At 40.4% G+C, this 23822-nt stretch overlaps 1 protein-coding gene across 1 annotated transcript in view; it reads right to left on the bottom strand.

Moving 5' to 3' along the window:
- The window catches only part of LCK (LCK proto-oncogene, Src family tyrosine kinase), a 36554-nt gene extending 18617 nt beyond the window's left edge, over positions 1–17937 (bottom strand). Inside the window, exons 1-5 of the mRNA XM_087939534.1 lie at positions 17792–17937; positions 12460–12566; positions 11880–11961; positions 7503–7593; positions 6579–6677 (exon numbers count right to left, since the gene is read on the bottom strand). Of these exons, the coding sequence (XP_087795660.1) occupies positions 6579–6677; positions 7503–7593; positions 11880–11961; positions 12460–12561 (374 nt within the window). The 5' untranslated portion in view covers positions 12562–12566; positions 17792–17937. The remainder of the gene's footprint in view (positions 1–6578; positions 6678–7502; positions 7594–11879; positions 11962–12459; positions 12567–17791) is intronic.
- Between the last annotated feature and the right edge of the window lie 5885 nt (positions 17938–23822).

Here is a 23822-nt window from a genome sequence, read left to right as displayed (position 1 = left end):
ATTGACTTTACTTGTCAGAAGGTTGCAAAAGGATTAGCATGAGCCCAGGACCCTGCAATCATCACAGATATGAGTTAGTTGTCAACATCCAAATGTAAATCACAGGATCAGGGGAATGTTGCAACAGTCGTAAGTGTGACAAACGGTTATATCACTTTTTTCATTGCCATTGTAGCTTTGATCAGTCATTAAGTGAACTGTTCACTTGTCAATTATTACCTTTATTTGCTTCCGTAGCTACTTTTTTAAAAAATAGTACAATAGACACACAAGTTTTCATTCCACAGAAAAATATATAAAACACACAAAAGCACATGGATTCCTTTAGTAGTTTACCCTAAGTAACATTTCCATTCTGTTAAGAAAATAAAAATGAATCTTTCTTAATGCAATCAACAGCTAGACAAGATTTATCAATATATTAATTTATCAATGGACTAAACGTGAGTCAGCATGATTTGGACTGAGGTATAAGCCTCTTATCATTGCATTCAGTCCTTGACTTACAACCATATTCAGAACCAAAAGATTTGTTGTTAAGTGGTGTTCTTGTTAAACAAAGCATCAGGTGATCACGCCTGATTTTATAACCTGTTTTGCCATGGTTCTTAAGTAAGGCACCATTGATTGTGACTTTGCTTGTCAAAAGCTGGCTACAAAGGTCACAAATAATGATCACACAACTACAGGATGCTACAGTTTGAGGACCAGTTGTCACATTTTCCAGCACAATCAGTCACTAAATGAATGCTTGTAAATCAAGGACTACCTGTTTTGATATCCTTAAAAAATACAGCCTGTCTGTGGCTACGGGCATAGAGAAGAACAGTTCTTGCTACTCACGGCTCTTGCTCCAGTGTGTTCAACTTGGCGACAAAGTGGCATGGTATATAGCCCACTTGTCCTGTGGTGAGAGACTGAGCTTTCCACCATTCCCCTGTCCTACAAGAGAGAAGAATTGTCTGTCCATCTCCTTATTCTTCAACCCCATCCCTACCCAACACACAAAGGCAAAGAATGAATCCCAATGGAGGCTTGGACAACCCTATTCCTCCTTCTTCCAGTTTGTGTTCCTTTAGCCATGTCAGCTGGACACCAGCCGTTAGTCTTCCCCAAACAAGGAGCTCCTTCCCATTATCACAGTATAATTTTTGCACAGTGAATTTTTGTGATGTGTTTTATCAAAGGTGACCGTCATCCCTCCACTCAGGGCAGAGAACTTGAGTGGGATGCACTCCAACACCAGAGCATCCATTGGGAGAGCAGGGTGTCAATAGATCAAGATGACTATTGCAGACTGTCAATCAAAGCCCAACCCGTTTTTATACACTTCACAATTAGAGGCAATACATGAATTTGCGTGCCTTGGTAGAAAGTCCAAACTCAGAGACTGAATTCAATCATGACAAAAACATAGAATTCTCACATTGTTTTGGTTTGTGTTTCGGTGTGTTTGCGTGTGTATGTGTGTGTATGTATACATACATACTTACAAGGCCTTGCAGTTTTAAATCAGTTGAGCTGAATTAATCTTGAGGGTTCTCACAGCCCAGTTAGAAACCTTTTACAGAATTAATGTATGTCTAAATCTTCATTGATCTATATTACTGATAATGACATGATTAGAAGCTGCACTTCCTAGTGGAATACAAGCCTTCAGTGCAACTTGAGATATTTTCAGACAGAAGAGTTCATTCCTTTTGCTGATGAATCACGTAGTGCCCCACAAGAGAAACCAGCTTACTCTTCTACTATCCTCAGCTGTTCTCCTGTCCGAAGCAGCAGATCCCCTTCATGAGTTGAATCATAGTCATAGAGTGCAACCACCAGTTTATCTAAAGAGGGCATGAACATAAAATAGGTTTCTGAGTAAAGGCGCTAGGAATAGAAGGAAATTAGTTACATTGCAGAAGACTATGGTCATGTGTGAAGACCTTGGGGAAGGATATTGTGAGAATGCAAACATAAAAGAGGCTGAGAATGAAAGAAGATATATTGAAGAGAATGGCTGCTTGGAACAAATGAGTCAAGAAATACACCCACACACACATATATACATACATACTTTCATAGATAGATGATAGATAGATAGATAGATAGATAGATAGATAGATAGATAGATAGATAGATAGATAGATAGGCACAGAGAGACAGACAGAGACAGAGAGACAGAGTGGCAGAGGCAGAGACAGAGAGGCAGAGACAGAGGCAGAGAGAGACCCAGAGAGAGAGAGAGGATAGTTGCAAACAATATATTCAAGCACAACATTTACAGTTAAAGGAGCAAAAAGGAATGATTCTTAAGGAAACAAAATATCAAGCACCAGGGAAATCAGGAGAGTCAAATAGTTCATACGAGTGTAAAGATTTATTGCAAGCTTAAGCTCCCTACAAGAAACTGACTAATTGACAGTTAAGGGAAATGAATAGGAGATAAGAGAGCATTCAAGGTGAACAGGCATGGACTCATGTCTTATGACACGTTTGACCCCTCCCTCAGGTTCAGCCTACACAAAATACTGTTTTCAGTGAGTGAAGAGAGCTAAATTAGAAGCCTCCAACACAGTGAAACCATTTAAAACTTGAAGTGGTAAAATCATCTGGAGTGAAACTGAAGTGAGGGAAAGCTGAAAGGAGTATTTTAAGAATTTATATGGGGAGGATAGTGGTGTGTTGAAGAATGGAATCAAAAGAAATGCAATCAATATTCAATAAGAAGGAAAAGGAAGCCATGTATGCTATGAGTATGTCAGAAAATAAAGTGATAGGTGTACACAACATAACTGGGGAAGTGTTAAAATATGCTTATGGATCATCTGTGCAATTTATTTAACACACATTTGAAGACTGTGTCTATGATTGGAGAAATCCTGCTATTATTCTTATATTCAGAGATAGTAGTAGGAAGCTGATACTAATCTGAATGAGTATGAAAGGTATCAATCAACAAAATTGAGAAACTGCAGTGTGGCTATATTCTAGGCAGGGTTGAAGAGATGTAACCTCTGCAGCAAGTCATTAAAGAATGTATGAGTGTGAGGAAGTATAAAGTATTCGTTGATTTAGAGAAAGTGTATCCTAAAGCAAATAGTTATGGAATGTGGAATTGGTTGACTGCTGAAAACAATAAGAGTGGTATATGACAGAAGCAAAGAGCAGGGGAATCAGTTAAATGCTTAGCAAATAGTTAATATTTGAGGAAGGAATAAATCAAGGAAGATTATTGTCATTTTTGCTTTTTAATGAATTTATGGAAAATGTTTTTTTTAAATATTGTTGGTGACATTAGACATGTATTGGTTATAGACAAATGTGTGTGTATGTAAACAATGCTATGTTCTTGAGATTACAAAATATTGCGGCAACAGTTGTAAAGATTATTCTGATGTAAGAAGGAATCTGAATCTGAAATTAATCTATCACCTATCAAGGTACAGGTGTCTAAAAGTTATACATAAATGGTGAACAATTAAAGGAAGTACATGAATTTATTGCCTCTAGTAAAATGTTTGTAGAAAAGACATGCTTTTGAAAAGTTGGGAATAATATATCATATAAATAAAAGTGTGCTGAAAGAAGAAAAAATAACAGCAAATTAGCCTGCTATTGTCCACTTAAATTTATGGAAATAAGAGTTGGGTTTATCAGCAAAGTCAGTTAGTTTGATGTAGTTTTAAGGCACTAGTTTGGAAACCAGAATACTGTACGTTCTATTCCCTCCTCAGGCATGAAGCCATCTAGGCAGAGGTGGGATCCAGCAGGTTCTGACCAGTTCTGGAGAACCAGTAGTGGAAATTTTGAGTAGTTCAGAGAACTGGCCAATACCACCACTGACTGGAGATTTTACAGTATCCTTCCCTTCCCCTGCCACACCCACCAAGCCACGCCCACAGAACCAGTAGTAAAAAAAAAAAAAGAATCACACCACTGCATCTGGATGAGCTTGGGCCAGTCAGTCTCTCTCAGCTCTAGGAAGAACGCAATGGCAACCCACATCTGAAAATCCTTGTCAAGTTGATATAATAAATACCGTGTTTCTCACAAAATAAGGCCGGGGCTTATTTTTTTTGACCCCCGAAAAAGCGGCTAGGCCGTCTTTTCGGGGGTGACTTAATTCCTCCCCTTGCATCCTCGAGTGGGTGGGTGGCAATGGCTTGGATGTTGACCTTGGCATTGGAAGGAGACCTTCCGCCACCGTTGCTTTCCCTTCTCCCTATACTGCCGTGGCATTTAGAGCAACCGGAGCCCAGCAGAGACACACGGCTTCAGGCGCTCCTGTCGCTGCCTTCCCTTCGCCTTCGAAGGCAAAGCCAATTCTTTTTATGCCGTACTACCGGTATGACAAAGTCTCCCCTGCCCGAGAGGGCAGCCCAACCCTACGTGGGGAGGCAAATCTCCCGGGGCCACAGCGCAGGATCAGCCCACCCTGGGAGAAGTGCCCAGCCGCCATCCTGCCTGGCGCGGGCAGAGGCGCAAAGAGCCGCCTGGGGTGCCCAGCGCGCAGCTGATAGGCGGAGCCCTCCTGCCCCGGTGGCGGAGCTCTCGCCAAGGCAGTGAGCGCCTCCCTGCCAAGCCCTCCGCTCATCCCACCAGGGCCGCACCAGAGCTGTGCGGGCTGGGCAGAGCCAGGAAAGTGAGCTGCGGGTGCACACCCACCTGCCAAGCGAAAGAGCTGGGCCGACCCGAGCAGCTTCCTTCCCAAGTCTACGAACCCAAAGGGGCCACCTTGATAAGTTTCCCATCTGATCCCCTCATCTAAATCATTGATTAAGATATTGAAGAGTACTGGGCCTAAGACAGAGCCTTGGGGCACCCCACTGCATAGATGCAGATGCAGATATGCAGATGCAGTTCCATTGAGGACTACACATTGAATTCAGTTAGTCAATCAGTTATGAATCCACATGTTTCTATCTTATCAAGTAGTAGGTTGTGGACTATTTTGTCAATTGCCTTACTGAAGTCCAAGTAAATTATATCCACAGTCTTTCTCTGATTCACTAATTTCGTCACTTTATCAAAGAATGCAATAAGATTTGTCTGGCAATAAGATTTGTTGGCTTTTGGTTATGACTTTGTTTGCGTCTAGTTGTTCTCAGATTTGTTGCTCGATTGTCTTTTCCAGAATCTTCCCAGGAATTGATATATTGAGGTATTTTTCAAGAATCTTCTCATTGAGACTGATAGGTTTCCTGGATCCGTTTGTTCACGTATTCTTGTGATATGTGCAAATTTCTGCACCTTTTGTAGCTCTACTCAGATTTGCTGTTCATTTGCCTTGTTCCACAATAGAAATTTACAGGATCAATGAAATAGTCTGTGATAGTATCATCCTCTTCTTTGGTCTTCTCTAACCCTGAGCCTGCTGAAGGCATAAGACCATCTCTTGCAGTTGGTTCCAGAATTCCCCTTTCTGAGAGCTGAAGTCCACAGTTGCTGAGATTGAGATTGTTGGACCACACATGAGGAACATGGACATCTAACTCCTTTTACTGGGTATGAAGTTGGAGAAGAGGAGCTGAGCTGACAGAGAAGGACTCGGCTTTAGCAATAGACTATATAGGTAGCCCTCAACTTATGTCCACAACCGAGCCCAAAATTGATCTTACTGAGTGAGAAATTTGTTGCGAGTTTTGCCTCATTTTATAACTTTTCTTGTCACATTTGTTAAGTGAATCATTGCAGTTGTTAAATTAGTAACACAGTTGTTAAATGAATCTGGTTTCCCCATTGACTTTACTTGTCAGAAGGTTGCAAAAGGATTAGGGTTAGCATGAGCCCAGGACCCTGCAATCATCACAGATATGAGTTAGTTGTCAACATCCAAATGTAAATCACAGGATCAGGGGAATGTTGCAACAGTCGTAAGTGTGACAAACGGTTATATCACTTTTTTCAGTGCCATTGTAGCTTTGATCAGTCATTAAGTGAACTGTTCACTTAAGTCAATTATTACCTTTATTTGCTTCCGTAGCTACTTTTTTTTAAAAAAGTACAATAGACACACAAGTTTTCATTCCACAGAAAAATATATAAAACACACAAAAGCACATGGATTCCTTTAGTAGTTTACCCTAAGTAACATTTCCATTCTGTTAAGAAAATAAAAATGAATCTTTCTTAATGCAATCAACAGCTAGACAAGATTTATCAATATATTAATTTATCAATGGACTAAAGTGAGTCAGCATGATTTGGACTGAGGTATAAGCCTCTTATCATTGCATTCAGTCCTTGACTTACAACCATAATCAGAACCAAAAGATTTGTTGTTAAGTGGTGTTCTTGTTAAACAAAGCATCAGGTGATCACGCCTGATTTTATAACCTGTTTTGCTATGGTTCTTAAGTAAGGCACCATTGATTGTGACTTTGCTTGTCAAAAGCTGGCTACAAAGGTCACAAATAATGATCACACGACTACAGGATGCTACAGTTTGAGGACCAGTTGTCACATTTTTCAGCACAATCGGTCACTAAATGAATGCTTGTAAATCAAGGACTACCTGTTTTGATATCCTTAAAAATACAGCCTGTCTGTGGCTACGGGCATAGAGAAGAACAGTTCTTGCTACTCACGGCTCTTGCTCCAGTGTGTTCAACTTGACGACAAAGTTGCATGGTATATAGCCCACTTGTCCTGTGGTGAGAGACTGAGCTTTCCACCATTCCCCTGTCCTACAAGAGAGAAGAATTGTCTGTCCATCTCCTTATTCTTCAACCACATCCCTACCCAACACACAAAGGCAAAGAATGAATCCCAATGGAGGCTTGGACAACCCTATTCCTCCTTCTTCCAGTTTGTGTTCCTTTAGCCATGTCAGCTGGACACCAGGCGTTAGTCTTCCCCAAACAAGAGCTCCTTCCCATTATCACAGTATAATTTTTGCACAGTGAATTTTTGTGATGTGTTTTATCAAAAGGTGACCCGTCATCCTTCCACTCAGGGCAGAGAACTTGAGTGGGATGTACTCCAACACCAGAGCACCCATTGGGGAGAGCAGGGTGTCCAATAGATCAAGATGACTATTGCAGACTGTCAATCAAAGCCCAACCCGTTTTTTTATACACTTCACAATTAGAGGCAATACATGAATTTGCGTGCCTTGGTAGAAAGTCCAAACTCAGAGACTGAATTCAATCATGACAAAAACATAGAATTCTCACATTGTTTTGGTTTGTGTTTCGGTGTGTGTGTGTGTGTGTGTGTGTGTGTGTGTGTGTGTGTGTGTATGTATACATACATACTTACAAGGCCTTGCAGTTTTAAATCAGTTGAACTGAATTAATCTTGAGGGTTCTCACAGCCCAGTTAGAAACCTTTTACAGAATTAATGTATGTCTAAATCCTCATTGATCTATATTACTGATAATGACATGATTAGAAGCTCCACTTCCTAGTGGAATACAAGCCTTCAGTGCAACTTGAGATATTTTCAGACAGAAGAGTTCATTCCTTTTGCTGATGAATCACGTAGTGTCCCACAAGAGAAACCAGCTTACTCTTCTACTATCCTCAGCTGTTCTCCTGTCCGAAGCAGCAGATCCCCTTCATGAGTTGAATCATAGTCATAGAGTGCAACCACCAGTTTATCTAAAGAGGGCATGAACATAAAATAGGTTTCTGAGTAAAGGCTGCTAGGAATAGAAGGAAATTAGTTACATTGCAGAAGACTATGGGCATGTGTGAAGACCTTGGGGAAGGATGTTGTGAGAATGCAAACATAAAAGAGGCTGAGAATGAAAGAAGGTATATTGAAGAGAATGGCTGCTTGGAACAAATGAGTCAAGAAATACACCCCCATACACATATATACATACATACTTTCATAGATAGATAGATAGATAGATAGATAGATAGATAGATAGATAGATAGATAGATAGATAGATAGATAGATAGATAGATAGATATAGAGGCACAGAGAGACAGACAGAGACAGAGAGGCAAAGTGACAGAGACAGAGACAGAGAGGCAGAGAGAGACCCAGAGAGAGACCCAGAGAGTGAGAGAGGATAGTTGCAAACAATGTATTCAAGCACAACATTTACAGTTAAAGGAGCAAAAAGGAATGATTCTTAAGGAAACAAAATATCAAGCACCAGGGAAATCAGGAGAGTCAAATAGTTCATATGAGTGTAAAGATTTATTGCAAGCTTAAGCTCCCTACAAGAAACTGACTAATTGGCAGTTAAGGGAAATGAATAGGAGATAAGAGAGCATTCAAGGTGAACAGGCATGGACTCATGTCTTATGACACGTTTGACCCCTCCCTCAGGTTCAGCCTACACAAAATACTGTTTTCAGTGATTGAAGAGAGCTAAATTAGAAGCCTCCAACACAGTGAAACCATTTAAAACTTGAAGTGGTAAAATCATCTGGAGTGAAACTGAAGTGAGGGAAAGCTGAAAGGAGTGTTTTAAGAATTTATATGGGGAGGACAGTGGTGTGTTGAAGAATGGAATCAAAAGAAATGCAATCAATATTCAATAAGAAGGAAAAGGAAGCCATGTATGCTATGAGTATGTCAGAAAATAAAGTGATAGGTGTACACAACATAACTGGGGAAGTATTAAAATATGCTTATGGATCATCTGTGTGATTTATTTAACACACATTTGAAGACTGTGTCTATGATTGGAGAAATCCTGCTATTATTCTTATATTCAGAGATAGTAGTAGGAAGCTGATACTAATCTGAATGAGTATGAAAGGTATTAATCAACAAAATTGAGAAACTGCAGTGTAGCTATATTCTAGGCAGGGTTGAAGAGAAGTGACCTCTGCAGCAAGTCATTAAAGAATGTATGAATGTGAGGAAGTATAAAGTATTTGTTGATTTAGAGAAAGTGTATCCTAAAGCAAATAGTTATGGAATGTGGAATTGGTTGACTGCTGAAAACAATAAGAGTGGTATATGACAGAAGCAAAGAGCAGGGGAATCAGTTAAATGCTTAGCAAATAGTTAATATTTGAGCAAGGAATAAATCAAGGAAGATTATTGTCATTTTTGCTTTTTAATGAATTTATGGAAAATGTTTTTTTTTAATATTGTTGGTGACATTAGACATGTATTTGTTACAGACAAATGTGTGTGTATGTAAACAATGCTACGTTGTTGAGATTACAAAATATTGCGGGAACAGTTGTAAAGATTATTCTGATGTAAGAAGGAATCTGAATTTGAAATTAATCTATCACCTATCAAGGTACAGGTGCCTAAAAGTTATACATAAACGGTGAACAATTAAAGGAAGTACATGAATTTATTGCCTCTAGTAAAATGTTTGTAGAAAAGACATGCTATTGAAAAGTTGGGAATAATATATCATATAAATAAAAGTGTGCTGAAAGAAGAAAAAATAACAGCAAATTAGCCTGCTATTGTCCACTTAAATTTATGGAAATAAGAGTTGGGTTTATCAGCAAAGTCAGTTAGTTTGATGTAGTTTTAAGGCACTAGTTTGGAAACCAGAATACTGTACGTTCTATTCCCTCCTCAGGTATGAAGCCATCTAGGCAGAGGTGGGATCCAGCAGGTTCTGACCAGTTCTGCAGAACCAGTAATGGAAATTTTGAGTAGTTCAGAGAAACGGCCAATACCACCTCTGACTGGAGATTTTACAGTATCCTTCCCTTCCCCTGCCACACCTACCAAGCCACGCCCACAGAACCAGTAGTAAAAAAAAAAAGAAATCACATCACTGCATCTGGATGAGCTTGGGCCAGTCAGTCTCTCTCAGCTCTAGGAAGAAGGCAATGGCAACCCACATCTGAAAATCCTTGTCAAGTTGATATAATAAATACTGCACAGAGCTGTGCGGGCTGGGCAGAGCCAGGAAAGTGAGCCGCGGGTGCACACCCACCTGCCAAGTGAAAGAGCTGGGCCGACCCGAGCTTGGCTTCCTTCCCAAGTCCCTCCAGCCCGAACCCAAAGGGGCCACCAGGAGAGGCTGCCTGATGCAGTGATAGCACCCACCCATCCGTGGACAGGGAGGCAAGGCGACAGCCTGCGCCGCATCCTCCTCTGAGCTGAGCCCCGCCGAGTGAGCACCTCTGCCCGATGCCTGGGCCGCTGCAGTGTTAGGAGCTGCTGGTGCATTTGGAGATGCGTGGGGACAGGGACAGGCTGGGTGAGGGGTGGAAAGGACGGGTGGCTTCCGGCTCTCTCCACCAGACCCGCCGGCCAGGAAAGCAGTACTGCCATCGCCTCGCCTCCCTGTCCGTGGGTGGTTGGGTGCTATCACTGCCTTGGGCAGCCTGGCGGGATGAGCGGAGGGCTCTGCGGGGAGGCGCTCGCTGCCTTGGTGAGAGCTCTGCCACCGAGCAGGAGGACCCGCCTGTCAGCTGCGCTGGGCTCCCCAGGCAAAGCTTTTTGCACTCTGCCAGGTGCTAGGCAGGGATGGAGACTGGGCGCTTCTCCCGCGGTGGGCTGATCCTGCACTGCGGCCCTGGGAGATTCACCTCCCCATATGGGGTTGGGCTGTCCTCTCGGGCAGGTGAGTCTTTGTTGTCCCGGTAGTAGGGCGTCATTTTTAAAAGAATTGGCTTTGCCTTTGAAGGCGAAGGGAAGGTGGCGACAGGTGCGCCTGAAGCCGAGTGTCTCCGCCGGACTCTGGTTGCAGGGAGGAGCACTGGCTGGCCGTGCGTGGCTGCACCAAATGCCAGCAGCATGGGGAGGAGGAAAAGCAATGGTAGCAGAAGGTCTCCCGATAAGAAGTGCCCCACCAATGCCGAAGTCAATGCAGGCAGCACCATATCCGTGTATGCAACTAAAGTACTTCCTAATGGCAGCCCCCCTGCCATTCCCCCCTATTTCACATGTTTAATATAGGCCTTATTTTGGGGGGAGGGACTTAATTTGATTTTATACCTATAAAACATGCTGGGACTTCCTATTGGGGGAGGCCGTATTGTTGGAGAAACACTGTAATAACAATTAATATATGAAAGAAGAGCCAGTGGGTCAAAAAGAAGGTCTAAAAAGTCATGAGTGGATTGTTTCTTTTTATTTTTCTTATATGTATCCATTTTGTGTATTCATAACTATGTTTATATTTATACCTGTTATCTTATAATCGCTTGACAAAATAAAATAAATAAATAAATAAAGCAATCAAAGAAGTGGAGTTATGGACATGGTAGAAGCAAACATGGTTTGCGAGATTAGAGATGAGATGAGAAAAATGTCTTTGGTTTTCTATGGAAGAACTGAAGAGTCCACAATATTATAGGACAGAGGTCTCCTAACTTGGCAATTTTAAGACTTGTGGACTTCAATTCCCAGAATTCTCCAGCCAGCTAGCTGGAGAATTCTGGGAGTTGAAGTCCACAAGTCTTAAAGATGCCAAGTTTGGGGACCCCTGCTGTAGGACAATATATTTTGGGAACCAACAAGAGCTGGCTTAGGATAGGAGTTAAGGTGCAGACTGGAAATCAGGAGAACGTGAGTTCTCATCCTGTCTTAGGCACAAAGCCAGCCTGGTGACCTTGGGCCAGTCTCTCTCAGCCCTAGGAAGGAGGCAATGGCAAACCACATCTGAAAAAAAAAGGCTAAAAATAGTAGAGACTTGTCCAGGTAGTCACCATAAGTTAAAAAAAGAACAACACCTGACTTGAAGGAATGTGTGCACACATATCTTGTTCAGACTTAAGGATTAGCCACAGTTCTAATGTAGTAAGGAATGCAATCTGTCTCTCCCACTTGTTGATAAACCGATGCGGCTCCTTTATTTTGTTCTCTCCCTAAGTTTTCCCCCAACCCTTTGACTTTCCAACCAATCCTAAGATGCTACAGATTTATTGCATTGCTAAGAGATCCAGATAGTTTTTGCATAGCCTTGGCCGACTCCCAAAGTTGAAAGGAGAAGAAAATGCTTACCTTGAAGGGGTGAACCTGGAGGAGGAATCCCTTCAGTCATCAACAGAGGAGTGTGCAATTCAGAATCATTTAAAGTGGGTCTCTGCAGGAGAAACAATGCTAACTAAAATCAAACATCCTTTAATTGCAAGAGAGTTGAAAAGTGAGGTAGAACCATTTTCAAATGTGATGGAAGAAAGCCAGAACTAAAATGCTTCCTTCTTCACCCACATGAAATTATTATTATTCTCTAATAGTCTTACAGTGTGCCATATTTCCTGATCTGGCTAAAATGAAAATGGATCCTGCTACCTGTGAAATCAGGTATACAACTAGGCCAGAGACAGAAGACATATTTCAAACAAAAGTTGGAATACACAAGCCAGAGTCGGACACCTTTGGGGTGAGACGTTATACCAGTGTTTCTAACCTTGGTCTTTTTAAAATGGGCACCTTAAAACTGCCAAGGTTGGGAAACCTTGCTTTATACAGTACAGTAAAGTATTCCAGGCATACAGTAGGTCCCCAATGAGTTTTCAAAAAGGAGTTATGGGATTAATATCCAGATGACCATAGCAGAGCAATAAATGAGATTTCTTACCTGTGGCTTGGTGGCTGGATCAATAGGATAGTGACACACCTCACAAATCTCAGCATCTGTAGCCCAGTCATCATCATAGTCTAAACTGTAGCAGCAACCCATAATGTCTGCAAAGACAGGCACAACCAAGTCATGAGCCCAGCTTCAAAACTCCGAACATCTAAGATCTTCAGCAAATCTCATGAAATTAGAAATATAAATAAATAAATAAATGCAAAATGAAATGAATTTGTAACAAAATATATTGCCCATCATTCATGACATTCCTGAAATAAGCTAATAGGTACTAGAAGCAGCAATACAATCACTTGACACCAGTGGTGGGATTCAACTGGTTCGCACCTATTCGAGAGAACAGGTAGTTAACTTTCTAAGCAGTTTGGAAAACTGGTTGTTGGAAGAAATCTTTTGTCTTTTTCCACTTTACAGGGCTAATCCTGTAAGGAAGGCAGGAAGGAAACATTCTGGTGTTGTTTCTAGTCTAATCTTTATTGCCCTGCTTACAGAAATGGCCTCTCAGTTAGCCCTTATAACAATTAGAGATTCTTGGCAGTACACCCAGACTTACTGACACCTGAGCTCCAGAATTTTCTTTTTTTTGCTGGTACTTTGCTGGGGCTTGACATTCTTTTTTTCCCTTTTTAAAATTTTTTTATACATAAACATTTTTTAATACAGTGTTTTGTCCAAGTCTGCTATTTAGGAAGAATAAGAACCATAGCTAGTACTATCAAAAAAAATTGTCCCATTTTCTGATAAGAATACTTATAATATCATATAATATTGTAGTTATACATCATCTCTGTTTTTAATAAAAACATTCATTGTTTTCTTTCTCTAATTTCTATCCTTTGTCTTTAACTAATCATAGAATTTATTCCATATCAAGTAGTATTCTGGGTCTTCTTTTTCTTTTATTTTTAAGGTTAATCTGTCCATCCCAGCACATTCTAAAATTTTCCTAAGTACCTCCTCATCTGGCAGGGGATTCTCATTTTTCCAGAATTTTGCATAGCTAACCCTTGCTGCTGTCAATACATGTAAAATTAAATATGCAGATCCTTTATCATAACCCTCTGGGATTATGCCCAGCAACTATGCTTCTGGTTTCCAATCTATCTTCTGTTTAATTATTTTTCCAGCCAGCTCTCTATTTTCTCCCAATATTGTATTGCTTTGGTGCAAGTCCACCACATGTGGTAGTAAGCCCCTCATATTATTACATTTCCAGCATTTTGCAGACAAGTTACTGAACATTTTTGCCAATCTTGTTGGTGGTAGATTCCACCTATAAAACATTTTATATAAATTTTCTTTATATGCCAAAGCCGTCAACTTACAGTTCCTATCCCATAGTTTTTGCCACATGTCTAATTCTATATTATAACAAAAAAAAATTGCCCAAACAAATCATTGTTTCTTTGACTTGCTCCTCCTCCATTTTGTACATCAATAGATAATTATATGCTTTTTATCAGTTTTTTGTCTGTCCTCATTAGTATCTTATCTAGTGCCATTGGTTCTTTATTTAGGCCCCATATTTTAATATCCTTCTCATATCATGTTTGTACCTGGAGGTATGGCCACCAATCTGAATCCACCCCTTGACTCTGTAATTGTTGTCTAGTTTTTAATTCACCATCCCTATTCAAAATGTCTTTATAGAATACAGTTTTTTCAAAATTGATAAGATTTGGATATATTAATGCTTCCATGGTGGAGAGCCAGACTAGAATTTTCATATAATGTTGTGTTTTAATGTCCTCCCATACATTAAATAGTATGTTTCTTACATAGTGATCTTGAAAGTATCTGTGTGCCATACCTCTGCCATACCATGCCAGCCTAGCTGAAGATTATGTCCTTCTAATAATAGTAACCTTCTATGTTTCAGATTTACCCATTCTTTTATCCATGCCAAAGCTGACACCTGATAGTAAAGTTACCAGTCTGGGAGTCCAAAACCCCTGTTACTTTCAGCTTCCTGCAACATTTTAAACTTTATTCTGGCTTTTTTTACCTTGCCACATATATTTCAGAATCTTTCTGTTTAAATCATCAAAAAATTTCTTCTCTAATCTTATCAGTATTGTTTGAAATAGGAAAAGCAATTTTGGCAGTATATTCGTTTTCACTGAGGCTATTCTCCCTGTCGTAGATAATTGAAAGTTCTTCCATCTTTCTAAGTCTAATTTAATTTGCTGCATTAGTTTTACCTAATTGTCCTCTTTCATCGTCACACACCTTGCTGTAAGATGGATGCCTAAATATCTGACCATCTTTACTACCTGCAACCTTATTTACTCTGTCAGTTCTTTTTTTATTTTTCAGTAAGATTTTTAACTATCACCTTAGTTTTTTCCTTATTTATTTTCATCCCTGCCACCTCTCCATATTTATCAATTTTGGGCTTGATTCTATTGGTTCTTCTAATATAAAAACTAGATCATCAGCAAAGGCTTGCAATTTATATTTTTCTTTTTTAATTTCCATTCCTTTTACTTCCGGGTCAGTGTTGGATTCAATTTTTTTTTTTAACTAATGGTTCTGTGGGCGTGGCTTGGTGGGCATGACAGGGGAAGGATACTGTATCCAGAATTATTCTTACATTATTTCTAATTTGTCTCTTAGGCAGGAACCCATTCTGACCCGAATGTATAAACTCAATTAGAAATTTACGCTACCGGTCCACCAGAACCTGTCCTAACTGGCTGAATACCACCTCTGTACATGACCACCCAGTCACAACAACCGGTTCTCCGAACTGCTTAGAGAGTTAACATCCGGTTCTTGCAAACAGGTACGAACCAGTTGAATCGCACCACTGCTTCCAAACCCGTCATTCTGAAATAGATTCTAAATAAGAACTGCCTGTAGGACTTCCTGGAAGAACATTTTAGAGACCTACTGTACAAAATAAACAAAATGGCCCCAACATCTAACATCTAACAAGTGTGCCTGATAACACTGTTTTTCTTGCTAACAATCCTGCATTTTTAACAAGGAGCATAAACCCAAATGATCCCCATCGATGCCGCTTTCCAAAAAGACATCTGTTGAATTCTCACCCTTACCTTATTCACTTTGGGATGTATTTCTGACCAATCCAAAGAGAATGAGATTATCCTCTAAGTGAACAAAGATAATATAGCAGGATGACTATAGGTCCCAGAACAAGATTTTATTGGTGTCTGCCTTCAGGTTGGTCTTGATCCCAGGCAACTCTCTGGACAAGGCCATGACATTTTCTTGATAAGAGTTTTCACAGGTAAATTGCCCTTGCCTTCTTGCTAGGGCTTGGTGAGAATAACAGACCCAAAGTTGCCTACCCACCCAAATTCAGGGACATTGATTTTTAGAAATGTATGGTATCCTACATTGGTATGTAACTGCAAGATATTGCTAATTTGAAACTAAATTATTAGACACAGTCCTTGACTTACAAATACAATTGGGACCAGAATTTCTGTTGCTAAGCAAGGTGGTTCTTCATTTGAGTTGCAACCAATAGTATAATCCTTCTTGCTATGCAAATCACCACAGTTTTTAAGTGAATCAAGCGGTTGTTAGCAAAACTGGATTCCGCCATGAACTTCACTTGTAGGAAGCCATCTGTGAAGGTCACAGATGGTGATCACAGGACCAGGATGCTACAATCATTGTATATACATGCCAATTGCCCAGTGCCTGAATTTTGATCATGTGACTGTGGGAATACTTTGATGGTCATAAGTGTGAGGACTGTTTGCATGTCACTTTTACAGGGCCATCGTAATTTTGAACAGTCACTAAGTGAATGTTTGTAAATACCTTTCTTTCCCAACAAATTGGCTGGATTTTGAAAGCAATTGAAGTTCAACACATTTAGAAGACAATAAGTTGTCTATTTAACATTTCATATAATATCTAAATTCATTTCCTTGAAATCCTGAATGCTTCCTTTACCCCTTGTATTTCTCATATGTCTTTTTTGTTATCGCTAATTGCATGTATTGTTTCCCCATTAAGATTTACTTCATAATAAACAGGCACAAGGTACTTTTTTCCATGTATGGTGGCTTTGCCAGGAAGTTAAAAAATACTGGATTAAAATACAAAAATAGTTAAATGAAATTACACACTGCCAAATAGAATTGAAGCCGGAATTGTTTCTTTTGGGGATTATTAATGGAAAGTATCCTAAAAAGATAAAATATTTTATTTTACACATTACCACAGCAGCGAGAATTGCACTCGCACAATGTTGGAAAATGGCCACTATACCGACAGATTGTTTAGTAAGCCAAACAATTTTTGATTGTGCAGAAATGGACAAACTCACTATAGAATTAAACAATAAGAAAGACTTGGAATATTATTCAACTTGGGATAACTGGTATCAATGGATAGATAGTAGGAATAAGAAATGTAGAGATCAGAAGAAGATATGAATATATGTGTGTGTGTGTGTGTGTGTGTGTGTGTATACAACTAATTAGATATGTATGGAAATGTATGAATATAACCAAGATTTTTTTAGTACTATCAAAGAAGATGGAGATTTGTAAAAAGTTATTTTTTAGATTTACTTGTATTTTAATGTTTCAAATTTCAATAAAGATTAAAAAAGATTTACTTCATAAAATTTCTATAGACAAGCATTTCTTTATTGATCACATGTATTTTATGTTATAGATAGGTCTGTTTGCCATGATCCTATCTTCCCTCATGTTGATCGCATGCTTGATGCGGTAAGATGCCTTGAAAATTCAACAAAAGTTATAAGTTGAACAAATGCCTGAATATAGTTAGTATCTCTCCCTCATACATACGTAAACTTAACACACACATATCTCCTTAATTTAAAAATAGAGGAAAAAAATTGCAGTCAATGGTTGTCCCAAAGATGCTCTCTTTCTTCTGTCCAGTTGCCTTTTGAAAGAAAGCATCCTTGGGACAAAGATTGCAGTCATAAAATCTTCTACTTCTTGTTTACAAATCAGATAATTATCATTAGTAGTTAAACTATTCATTTAACTATAACTTCTAGAGAGTCAGTGTTAAATTGAATCCTTAGAAACCAACAAATAAAAAATAATAACATTCACTTACAGCCCAAGCTTTTTCCCTCAAATGCTCACCCACAACTCCCAAAGAAGAAAATGTTAGAACATTTGGAGGGGCTCCCTTGGGAGGAAATTCCAGCTAAATAGCCAAAGAGGGGGCAGCCATCTTCTTGCTGCCTGGGGAATTCTGGGAGTTGAAATCCAGAAGTCATAAAGGGGCCATAGTTACCCCGCCCTGCTCTTAGGTCTGGAACTCAGCCTTCTCTCAGTTCTTCTCCATTACTTACTTTTAGTCAGGGTGGAAAAAACCAGTTTCTCCTTGGTTCCCACAATTTGAAAGGGAGGGAAAGGTCTTCCTCATCACACTACAGAGTTAATCCACTTTAACTGTTTAGACAGAGACAGAACTGTGCAGATGAGAAGATCAAAGATCTTCGCTTCTTCACTTTTTTCTCCTCTTCCTCCCTCTCTCTCTCTCTTGCCACCTTTCCTGCTGATTTCCTGTCTTCTAACATCTCTACAGAGGCAGTACCAGAAATGTGTTTGTAGCACTTGTTTGACCACAAAAAAAGTTCTAAAGCAGTTCACAAACCCCAAATGTTTCCTGCCAGCATCAACCTGCTGCCTTTTGGAGTTCTATAGCTGAATTTTGCAGCTGCCCCCCTATGGATCTCCTAAGCCACAAGGTGTGCAGCCTTGACATAAAACACGGGTTGTGCCTTTTGAATTCTGGGAACCATTACCCTGGGAAGAAGACAGAGACAGTATGGATTCAAAGCAGAAGTGGGATTCAAAAATGTTTACTACTGGTTCTGTGGGCGTGGCTTGGTAGGCGTGGCAGGGGAAGAATATACTGCAAAATCCCTATTCCCTCCCCACTAACCCGCTTTCCAGCTCCGTTCTCCTGTGTAGGGCAACCAAAGAAGACCCAGCCGATCAGCTGGGACTCAATGGGAGGCAGAGAATAGATGGGGGCAGGGCCAGTCCGGGGAGGAAATCAATTTTTTTAACAACCTGTTCTGTGGGCATGGCTTAGTTGGTGGGCATGGCTTGGTGGTCATGTGACTGGGTGGACATTGCTTGGTGGTCATGTTATTGGCTGGGTGTGGCCAACTCAATATCACTCACATCGAGGCACGCATCTCCTCCCCTGACCTCTCATGACTGTGGGGATGCTGTGAAAAATGGTCATAAATCACTTTTTTCAGTGCCATTGTAACTTTGAATGGTCACTCCACACAAGCAAAGTACCAGCAAAGGAAGGGAAAAAAACTCCAGAGAAGTTCCAGAGACAGGAAGTCTAGTCCTGCCAAGAATGTAAAAAGGGTTAACGGAGAGGCAGTTTCTGTAAGCAACACCAGAATGTTTCCTTCCTGCCTTCCTTACAGGATTAGGCCAGTAATTTCTTCTAACAACCGGTTCTCTGAACTTCTTAGAATGTTAATAACCGGTTCTAGCGAATAGGTACGAACTGGTAGAATCCCATCCCTGGGCCAGTCAGAGGTGGGATTTGCCTGTTCTCCCAACTACTCAAAATTTCCACTACTGGTTCTCCAGAACTGGTTAGAACCTGCTGAATACTACCTCTGACTCAAAGGATGTTTCAGACGTTCATATAAATGTCAGAGGAACTCCATGCTCCAGATGTGGTCCTGAGGGATCCTATTGCTTTCTGTTGGCTTGATTTTCCTCACAAAGAACCAGTAGAGAGCTAGTGATTCTCCCTTCTGAATGGGGCAGCTGACTAGCCAGGAAACAGGTCAGAGAATTGCTGTTCTACTGGATCTGGAAAAATGAGACATGGTGACATAGTCAACCTCAATCAAATTCAGATAATTACACTGCCCCGTCCCCGCATTGATTTTTGGCCCCTCATCCTGACATTCCTACTAATTAAATTTCAGTCATAAACTCTAAAACTTAAAGTCGTACCCAACACTTGATGGCTAAATGACTCACAGGTTTGTTCTTTCATTTGAAAAAGGATAGATTTTATGGATATTTTCTGGAACAAAATGGCTAGTGGGGAATTTCGCAGATGAAGATGATGAATAAGGTCCATTTTTGTTTGCTTCTCACAAAAATATATCATTGGAATGGGGAAGCTAGAAAGGGGAGGATAAATTGGAAATTAAGTAGGGCAGTGGACTCTGTGGCAGAGAGATGAGGACAGTGAGTAGATTGGAAAAAACAAGAATGGGTTGCACACAGAAGGGATTCAATGAAAACAGCGTGCAGTTCTTTTCTGTCTTTCTCTTCAGGAAGGAAGAGAGGGAGGGAAAAAAAGGAAAGGATTTAATTTTAGATTTTAGACTTGTTTTTTTTTAAAAAAAATTTTTTTACACTACCCAGAGTCAGAACTCCAAGATGGGCAGCAATATAAATTTGATAATACAGTAAATAAATACATAAAGAGGAAAAAAGCAGGGATGTCTTTGTAGCAAGATTTCAAAACAATGTCTGTTTTGATAGCCTTCAATGACATTCAGAAAGAAGGACTACTGGTCCATCAGGCAGCCCCACCAGAGCATCCAATCCCTCTTTCTGTGTTCCTCGCTGTTTACAATAATCTACCACTTTCACAAATGTGCCGTGATTAAGGGTAGTAGCGACGGATGGCCTGATTCTTCATGAGTTTGTCCGATTCTTCTTTAAATCCATATACACCAGGGATGGTCACCATATTGATGGCATAAATTAACTCTGCCTTTAATTTTTTTTAAAAAGCCTTTTCTTTGAATAGAGGTGAACCTCCTGATGTTTCCGTTTTGCTGGAATGACTTTTTCTATATTTTGCATGCCATGCAAGATGTTCCAGGCCTCTCTCCCCTCTCTTTTACTTGCCTACTCCAACATCATCATTTTGGTTGCTCTTGCGTGAACTTTTTACTTTTCAGGTTTAGTGACCAGAACAATGCCTAATAGCAACCTTGCAAAGCATTTCCTCCTTTTGGACATTAATCTTGAGATTATGGACAATTATAAAATAATCTTTATGATTATCACTAAAAGCAGCTGAATACAATTAGCCAAATATGACTTGTTCTCAATTTTAAGCTTTGGACTGATTTTTGTGTTAGTCTTTTTGGTGGAGTTTATGCTTTGTTTTCTGTGGATCCAGTTCATCGTTATATATTCCTGCTGGGTTTGTCAGAGGCTGATTTATAAGTGAAATCTGCAGTCCTTAAATTCTTTTTCGCTGATTTCACTCTGAATTTTTTGGTTTCATTTTTAAGAGGACTCTTGTGTTATTGTGAGTCATTAATCTTAGCCTTTTCTGTTCCAAATACTCCTTTTAGTTGAACATTCTTCTATGTGCTCTTTTTTATTTATTTTAAACCTATAGGTTTAACCAATACTGGCTGGGGAATTGTGGGCATCGAAGCCCACGCTTCTTAAAGAGTTACATTTACTGCATGTTTATATTTGCTTCCTGCTGGTAAATAAACCAAAGTAAAGATTGCTAATAAGGAATATTGTCAAGGGAAGAAAAGTAGGAGTGAGCAGAGATCACAGAGAGCAAGAGAATCATGATCTCTGGAGTTTCTTCTCATGTATTTTACTTAATTGTACCAAGCTTGCTAATGTAACCACAAGAACACTGTTTGCACACTTGGTTAAAAATGGCAAGGGCAGGGCCCAGAAGGACGTAGTCTGTTAATGGAGGTGTATTAAAATGTGCACATGCATCATGTGGGCAGAAAAGTCACTGAACAGAGGAAATACACTTTGCAGGAGTGCTTCCCAAAGAAGAAATCGCCCAAAATTGGATAAAAGTGGTTTTTCTTGGTAATATTGTATGACCCCATCATAACAGGGATATTTAAACTGTCTTAAAGATTCCTGTAGGTACTAGCTAATAAACTCTGTGAAATTACCAATGATAATTTGTTGAAATAACAAAAAAATGTTCAATGATATTTTGTTGAAATAACAAAAAAATGTTCAATGATATTGATTTTATAATACAATATAAAATATTTTATAATACCATTTGTTCAGAGACTAAGTTACAATGGTTCTGAAGGAAGGGACTTTTGACAGCCCTCAAAGTTCGACAACACTTTTTGCTAACATAGTTGTGTTTAAATTCTTCCTTGTGACTGGGTTAAAAGCAGGGGTCGCCAACCTTTTGGACCTCAGGGACCACCAAACTAATCATTTTAAATCCCGCAGACCAGAAACCCTGGGAAAATCTCCAAAAAAAAGTCTCCAGGAAAATTCCCCACCCCGTTTTCCTACCGATCGATCATTCTTTATTTGGGATCACAGGAAACCGTTTCCAGCTCCGTTCTCGGGGTGGGGTGGAGAGACTTTTGGCTTCATGCAAGGAAAGCAGCAGAAGCAGCAGACGTCTTTCTTTCTCTCCCCCAAACTCCGCCAGAAATGAGTCTGCCAGTGCAGCCTCTTGGAGCAGGATGCCTTGCAGGGTCCCAAAGACTCATTTCTGGCAGAGTCTGGGAGAAAGAAAGAAAGAAAGACTTCTGCTTTCCTTGCGTGCAGCCAAAAGCAAAAGAAGAAAGAAGCAGCCTGGTGGCCAGGCGCGTGGGGTGAGTGGGGCAAGGTCCCCCGCCCCGGCCCTTTCCTCCCTCCTCTCACTACCTCGTGTTGTTCGCAATGCAAGCGATGCAAGTCTTGTGTTCCCGTGGGCCATGTGGGTGGTGCAGCCTTGTGTTCCCATGCAGCCTGGATTAATTGCTTTGGGGGATGCTTTGGGGATGACATTCTCTGCGGACCACCAAAATTTTCTCGTGGACCAACGGTGGTGTCTGGCCCACGGGTTGGCAACCACTGGGTTAAAGGTTCTCTATCAGTTCTGAAGCCACTAAAAAGTATTTTTCCATACAATTTGGGATTGCCCCTGGTGATGTCTGTCTTGCCACAGGCAAGATGCTGTCAATTGCTGCTATCCTCATCTATAGGGTGCAAGACATGTTAAGGACAAGGATGGGCAGATTCTTGCAGGAGATGATCAGGCCGAGCCCAAGGGAAGGGTCAAGCATGCCACCTGTTTTGATCCCCTTTTCACCCACAAGAAATCTACGTCCAGCCCCCCTTGAATTCAGCTGACTCTTTATCTACTGCCAATTTGCCTTGATCATTAGTAGTTCAGACTCTTGTTTAGATGTAGCATGAAATAAACTTATCTTCATCTTGGACCTAACTCTGGTCCCCAATGTCTTGTGCCTGACAATTCCCTGTCTTCATTTTCCTCCCAAACATCACCAGAAGAGGGACAAGAGTTTCTAGACAGGGAATGTGACAGAGGGACAGCGTGGTGGTTTCAACCCTCTATCACCAGTCCCTCCAGTTTGGAGCAAAACTTTTGCCAGGCTGAATTCAAAAGGTGTCAGAGGAAGCTTATATAAGGTAGGCCTTGACTTAAGGAGACTGGACAGTAGAGTTGTATTGTCATGGTGGTCATAAACTGAGAAGATTGTGCAACCTTTTTTGCAGTGGTCATTAAGTGGACTTTAAGGGTCATAAAATGAATGCCATTGTTATGAAGAAAACCCACTGTTCACGGTTTTGACCAAAAACTAGAAGTAAATTTCAGTTTTCAGCAAAACCATCATAAAGCATGGTTGCTGCGAACAGCTGTAAATGGACAGTGTGCCTGAAGTACGTTCACATGACTGCTGGGGGGCAACCATAGAAACTTCAAAACTGCCTTTTTGCAGGTAGGTCATAACTTTGAATAGTCGTTAAGCAACATAGCATAAGAGTCTTGGCTCTTGCAATGTACGGTCCCTGTACCCAAGGCTTACATCAAAGCATGGATGATTGTTGCGCTCCCTGGGACGTGGACTGAGTGCCATCCGCTGAAAAGAACAGCTTGCACAATTAGAATGCAATCAGAGAAAGAGAAAGCCTTAGAATTGAAGAATAAAGGGGAATCAGCTTACTCCGAAACATGGAACAAGTTTTACTAGTGGTTACAAAAAAAAAAAAAGGGGGAAGGTCGGGGGGAAAAAAACCAGACAGAATGAATAGAACCAAAAAGCAAATACTGTATCAATAATATGAAAGTTAATGGTTTACAAATGTTTTTGTATGTGTGGTATATGTAACGCCAAAATGGCAGCACCGTTGTATATTTACAATTGTAAACAATAAAAAGTATATTAAAGGAGAGAGAGAGAGAGAAAGTTGCTCTGAACTGGGGGCGGTTGGTGCTCATTTCCTGCTCCATTTTAGAATTTGTAAATAGAGAGGAAAGGGGAAAAGCGCTTGGAAAGCCCAACTGGTCTAAAGCTGAAGTGGAGCTGGCCTTTGGCAGAGCACAAAGCTACACATTCATAAACAACACACAATGCT

This window comes from Pseudonaja textilis, chromosome 10 (assembly GCF_049901715.1).
Source record: "Pseudonaja textilis isolate UNSWEBS1 chromosome 10, rPseTex1.2, whole genome shotgun sequence".
Taxonomy (NCBI): Eukaryota; Metazoa; Chordata; class Lepidosauria; order Squamata; family Elapidae; genus Pseudonaja; species Pseudonaja textilis.
The sequence above is the reverse complement of the archived record's forward strand: the minus strand, read 5'-3'. Positions and strand labels throughout refer to the sequence as shown.